Source organism: Mandrillus leucophaeus, unplaced genomic scaffold (assembly GCF_000951045.1).
Source record: "Mandrillus leucophaeus isolate KB7577 unplaced genomic scaffold, Mleu.le_1.0 Scaffold418, whole genome shotgun sequence".
NCBI classification, from domain to species: Eukaryota; Metazoa; Chordata; class Mammalia; order Primates; family Cercopithecidae; genus Mandrillus; species Mandrillus leucophaeus.
Window position 1 is genome coordinate 1,004,339 of NW_012104454.1, and position 4,921 is coordinate 1,009,259.

The 4,921-nt window shown below is 47.4% G+C and overlaps 1 protein-coding gene across 4 annotated transcripts in view; it reads right to left on the reverse strand.

Moving 5' to 3' along the window:
• Positions 1-2,140, reverse strand: part of GPATCH4 (G patch domain containing 4) — an 8,855-nt gene extending 6,715 nt beyond the window's left edge. For 3 of the 4 annotated variants that reach the window (XM_011992795.1, XM_011992794.1, XM_011992793.1), the window contains exon 1: positions 2,039-2,140. Coding sequence is in view for 1 of the 4 variants with exons in the window: in XM_011992792.1 (XP_011848182.1) it covers positions 2,039-2,069 (31 nt within the window). In the remaining 3 variants the exon portion in view is untranslated. The remainder of the gene's footprint in view (positions 1-2,038) is intronic. The other variant, XM_011992792.1, reaches the window with a different exon arrangement.
• Positions 2,141-4,921: the final 2,781 nt, after the last annotated feature.

The following is a 4,921-nucleotide window of genomic DNA, read 5'->3' on the forward strand; positions in this document are numbered from 1 at the left end:
TACAAATGAGTAAAGTGGCCGGGCGCGGTGGCTCAAGCCTGTAATCCCAGCACTTTGGGAGGCCGAGACGGGCGGATTACGAGGTCAGGAGATCGAGACCATCCTGGCTAACATGGTGAAACCCCGTCTCTACTAAAAAATACAAAAAACTAAGCTGGGCGCGGTGGCGGGCGCCTGTAGTCCCAGCTACTCGGGAGGCTGAGGCCGGAGAATGGCGTGAACCCGGGAGGCGGAGCTTGCAGTGAGCAGAGATCTGGCCACTGCACTCCAGCCTGGGCGGCAGAGCGAGACTCCGTCTCAAAAACAAAACAAAACAAAACAAAAAAAACAAATGAGTAAAGTAAGGCCTAAAGAGGTTAAGGAACTTCAAGGTCACACAGGTTAACATGTAGAATTCAAGCCCAGGCAGCTTGTCTGCAGAATCTATACTCTACCACTACATACTATCTCTCAAAATATATTACCTTGTAAAAACAAAGCTAATGAGGTGCTTATTAACCTAAGTCATAAGATAATGGTACTTGGTAGAGACCAGATCCTGTACTTATGCTTCAGCATTTACACTGTCCTCTTGGTGTGGGGGCTACACACTTCTCACACACCACTGCAGTATTTCAGTCTGGCTGGAGTTCCCCTTTTGAAAGTGTCCAACTTAGGAAGGGCACTCTTATTGAGCACTTAATGCATAACAGGTGGATTACACATATTGATATACTGTCATAATAACTCAGTCAATTTTTTTTTTTTTTTTGAGACAAGGTTGCTCTGTCACCCAGGCTGAATGGAGTGGAGTGCAGTGGCACGATCATGGCTCATTGCAGCCTCAAACTCCCAGGCTCAAGCAATCCTCCCACCTCAGCCTCCCGAGTAGCTGGGACCACAGGCACATGCCACCACGCCTGGCTAATTTTTGTTTTTTGTTTTTTTTGTACAGACAGGGTTTTGCCATGTTTCCCAGGCTGGTCTCTAATTCTTGGGCTCATGCGATCTGCCCACCTCTGCTTTCCAAAATGCTGGGATTACAGGCATGAGCCACTGTCTGGGCTTAACTCATTTAATCTTGATAGTCCTGTGAGATAGATACTATTCTTATTTTGCAAAAGAGGAAAACAAGGCCTGGGTTTCTTGCCTAAGGTAACATGGCAAATGATGGAGCTGGAATTACATGTTGGAGCTGGAATGAGCCCGAGTCGCCTGACTCCAAAGTGGTCCTCTGTCTTTTTTTTTTTTTTGAGACAGAGTTTCGCTCTTGTTGCCCAGGCTGGAGTGCAATGGCACAATCTTGGCTCACTGCAACCTCCGCCTCCCAGCGTCAAGCGATTCTCCTGCCTCAGCCTCCCGAGTAGCTAGGACTACAAGGATCATGCCACCACGCCCGGCTAATTTTTGTATTTTTAGTAGAGACGGGGTTTCACCATACTGGCCAGGCTGGTCTCGAACTCCTGACCACTCGCCTCGACCTCCCAAAGTGCTGGGATTACAGGGGTGAGCCAAGGCGCCCGGCCAAGGACTGATGTTCTTCATCACTACACTCTTCAGTCTCTTATAGCTCTTTGTGCTTTCTCCCGTAAGACCACAGCCTAAGCCTTGTCGCAGTAATTGAAAACTACATGCCCTGGAAGTTAAGAGATTGGCTTTATTCCGCAACTCCAGAGCACGTAACGCGGCGCCAGAATTCTAGAACGCATTCAGTCGTTATTTGTTGAACTGAATGGCATAGTTAGGAATGGCTTTACCGGATTTTCAATGGATAACTGTACAGAAGCTGTGCGCCCCAGTCTTTCTGAAACCTGTGATCACACTTTGGGCACTGTCCCCTCTACAGTCAATCTGCGTTTTCAGAAGTGGCCCCAGGTGCACTAGTCTTACAGCTGTCCTCAAGAGCCGGCTGCCCTTTCCCTAGGCTTCCTTCCTCCTGAGGTCTAAATTCCAGCCCTCCTACCGCAGTGCCACTTGGGTAAAAATACTCCGCTCCTCTCACGTTTGCTACTAAGCTCGGGCTCCGACTACCACCGTTCGGGGGAAGGGAGCCCCTTACCGTCAATGAGGGGTCTTCTCCTCGGAAACATGTGCCAAACCTGACTTGTGCGCCGCCATCTTCCCGGAAATGCCGTTTTGTTCCTTCTAGGCTGTCGAAACCATAGAGACGTATGCTGGAACCAAAATCGCGGTCCTCCCAGGAGAAACCATTGCGGAAGCCAATTTGCCGATATGGTTGCCATAGAAACTGGGACCTGAAGTGTGCCCATTTTCGGAGGTTCCGAGGCTGTTCCACTTGCCTCATCCCTGCATTCATTGAGCAGCCAAGGGACTTCAGTACTAACTGGCCCTCTCAGGATGCCAAGAACGCTATGTGTCCTACACTGAGCTAGTCCCAGGCACAAATACGAGGAAGAAAAACTCTAGGGAAGCATTGAGAGTAGCCTGAGAAATTCGTGGAGGCAGAATGGGTGATAGCTGTGTCCTGATTTTGCAGGGTTGAATACTCATGAATACTCAGCCTTCACAGGAACAGTTATTTATAAAAGCCTAGAGACTAGACATCTCAGTATGTTCATCAAGCACTTTATTTATTATTATTATATATATTTTTTTAATTTTTTATTTTTTCTGAGACAGGGTCTCACTCTGTCGCCCAGACTTGAGTGCAGTGGTGCGATCTCGGCTCACTGCAGCCTCCGCCTCCTGGGCTCAAGTGATCCTCCCATCTCAGCCTCGTGAGTAGCTGGGACCACAGACATGCACAACCACGCCTGGCTAATTTTTGTATGTTTTGTAGAGAAGGGGCCTTGCCATGTTGTCCAGGCTGGTCTCCAATTTCTGGCCTCAAGTGATACGCACGCCTCGGTTTCCCAAAGTGTTGGGATTACAGGCGTAAGCCACCATGACCGGCCTCATCAAACACTTTTTGACTCACCACTGTGTGCCAGAACTTGTCCCTTTGGTACTGGGGGATACAAGGATGCTTAAGACACAAGTCTTGATTTCGGGGAACACCTAGTCTAGCCTGGGAAAGTTGGGACTTTGGGTGGGATCAGATGGAGGACATGGCCAGTGGAACTTGGAGAAAGATACAGGATGGGTAAGACGCGGTGGCTCATGCCTGTAATCCCAGCACTTTAGGAGGCCAAGACAGGCAGATAGCTTGAGCCCAGAAGTTCAAGATCAGCCTGGGCAACATGGCGAGGCACCGACTGTACTAAAAATACCAGGAAAAAAAAAAAAAAGAACCCGGGCATGGTGGTGCACAGCTGTGGGTCCCAGAGGCTGAGGTGGGAGGATCCCTTCAGCCAGCGGTGGGGGATGGGGAGGGCGGAGGTTGCAGTGAGCCAGAAAAAAAAAAAAAAAAAAAAGATGCAGGATCCCAGAATGCATGCCAGGCTGAGGAGTTTGGACTTGCCGTATGGGTATGAGGATCTATTGAGCAGAGGAGGGAAAGAAGATATTGCAAACAAGTCAGCAAGAGGGACTGCACATGCCCCTACCCCTGCAAGCTGTTCCTTTGCCTCACTGAGCCACCCAAGAACTAAAACCCGAGAAAAGCATCCCTTTCTGCCTCCCCATATCGGTATTTCCGTTCACTTAGCACCCCCTAGAAACTGTCAAACAGAAAAATCGCCATTTCACAGGAAAGCCTTGTCATAATTGCTCTGTATCTCATACCCATTCATCCCCATAGTTTTTTTCCATAAAATTAATTTTACTTTCAAAACATGCTACATGGGGACAATATTTTAAACAATGGATCTTAATTACTGGAATTTTAGACACTTGCAGAAGGGATGTGGGATGCTTCAAAGGCATTCCTTCGAGGTGGATTCAACAGAGGAACATTTTGTGAAGGAGAGTCAGATCTGACTCCTTTTCCCATTCTGCCACTCACTATGTGACCCTGAACAATTTTTTTTTTTTTTTTTTTTTTTTAGATGGGGTTTCCCTGTGTTTCCCAGGCTGGCCTTGGACTCCTGGGCTCAAATGATCCTCCTGCCTCAGCCTCCCAAGTTGCTGTGAGTACAGGTGCATGCCACTATGCCAGGGCAAACTTGAGTTGTGTTGTAGCATCCTGCAGCCACTGAGAAAATTCCACAGACAGGGCTTCAGTTCCCACCCCCCACACCCCACCTCTCCATTTCTTCTACCCCTTCTATCTAAAGTATATGTGTGTGTGTATTACATACAAAATTGTTTGTTATGTAGAATATTTCATATACATGTATATGTATTTATATATGAAATATATACATGAAATATATACTTATATGTATGAAATATATAAGAAGTTTTAAAATTCTTTTTTTTTTTTTTATTTTTTGAGACGGAGTCTCGCTCTGTCGCCCAGGCTGGAGTGCAGTGGCCGGATCTCAGCTCACTGCAAGCTCCGCCTCCTGGATTCACGCCATTCTCCTGCCTCAGCCTCCTGAGTAGCTGGGACTATGGGCGCCCGCCACCTCGCCCGGCTACTTTTTTGTGTTTTTTAGTAGAGACGGGGTTTCACCACGTTAGCCAGGATGGTCTCGATCTCCTGACCTCATGATCCGCCCGTCTCGGCTTCCCAAAGTGCTGGGATTACAGGCTTGAGCCACCGCGCCCAGCCAGAAGTTTTAAAATTCTTAATGAGGTCACCCTCAAGGACCCTTTCCAACCTAGAGTTTTTGCATGACACACTTTGCCAGCCACTCTCAAAACTTAATGACCATAAATCTTTGAATCAAGATTCCTAGTCTGGCCTAAGTCTTTGAGCTCACTATTCTGTCTGACTCACTCATTCAATAAATATTTATTAAAGGTCTCCTATATACTAAGGGCTAGAGGTATAAAAAGGTCCATCTATTGTCCTGTCAGGCCTCATGATCTTGTGGGGGTTTAAACTAATTACCAGGCATTTATATCATTGAGTAATGAGAGTTATGGCAAGGTCAGG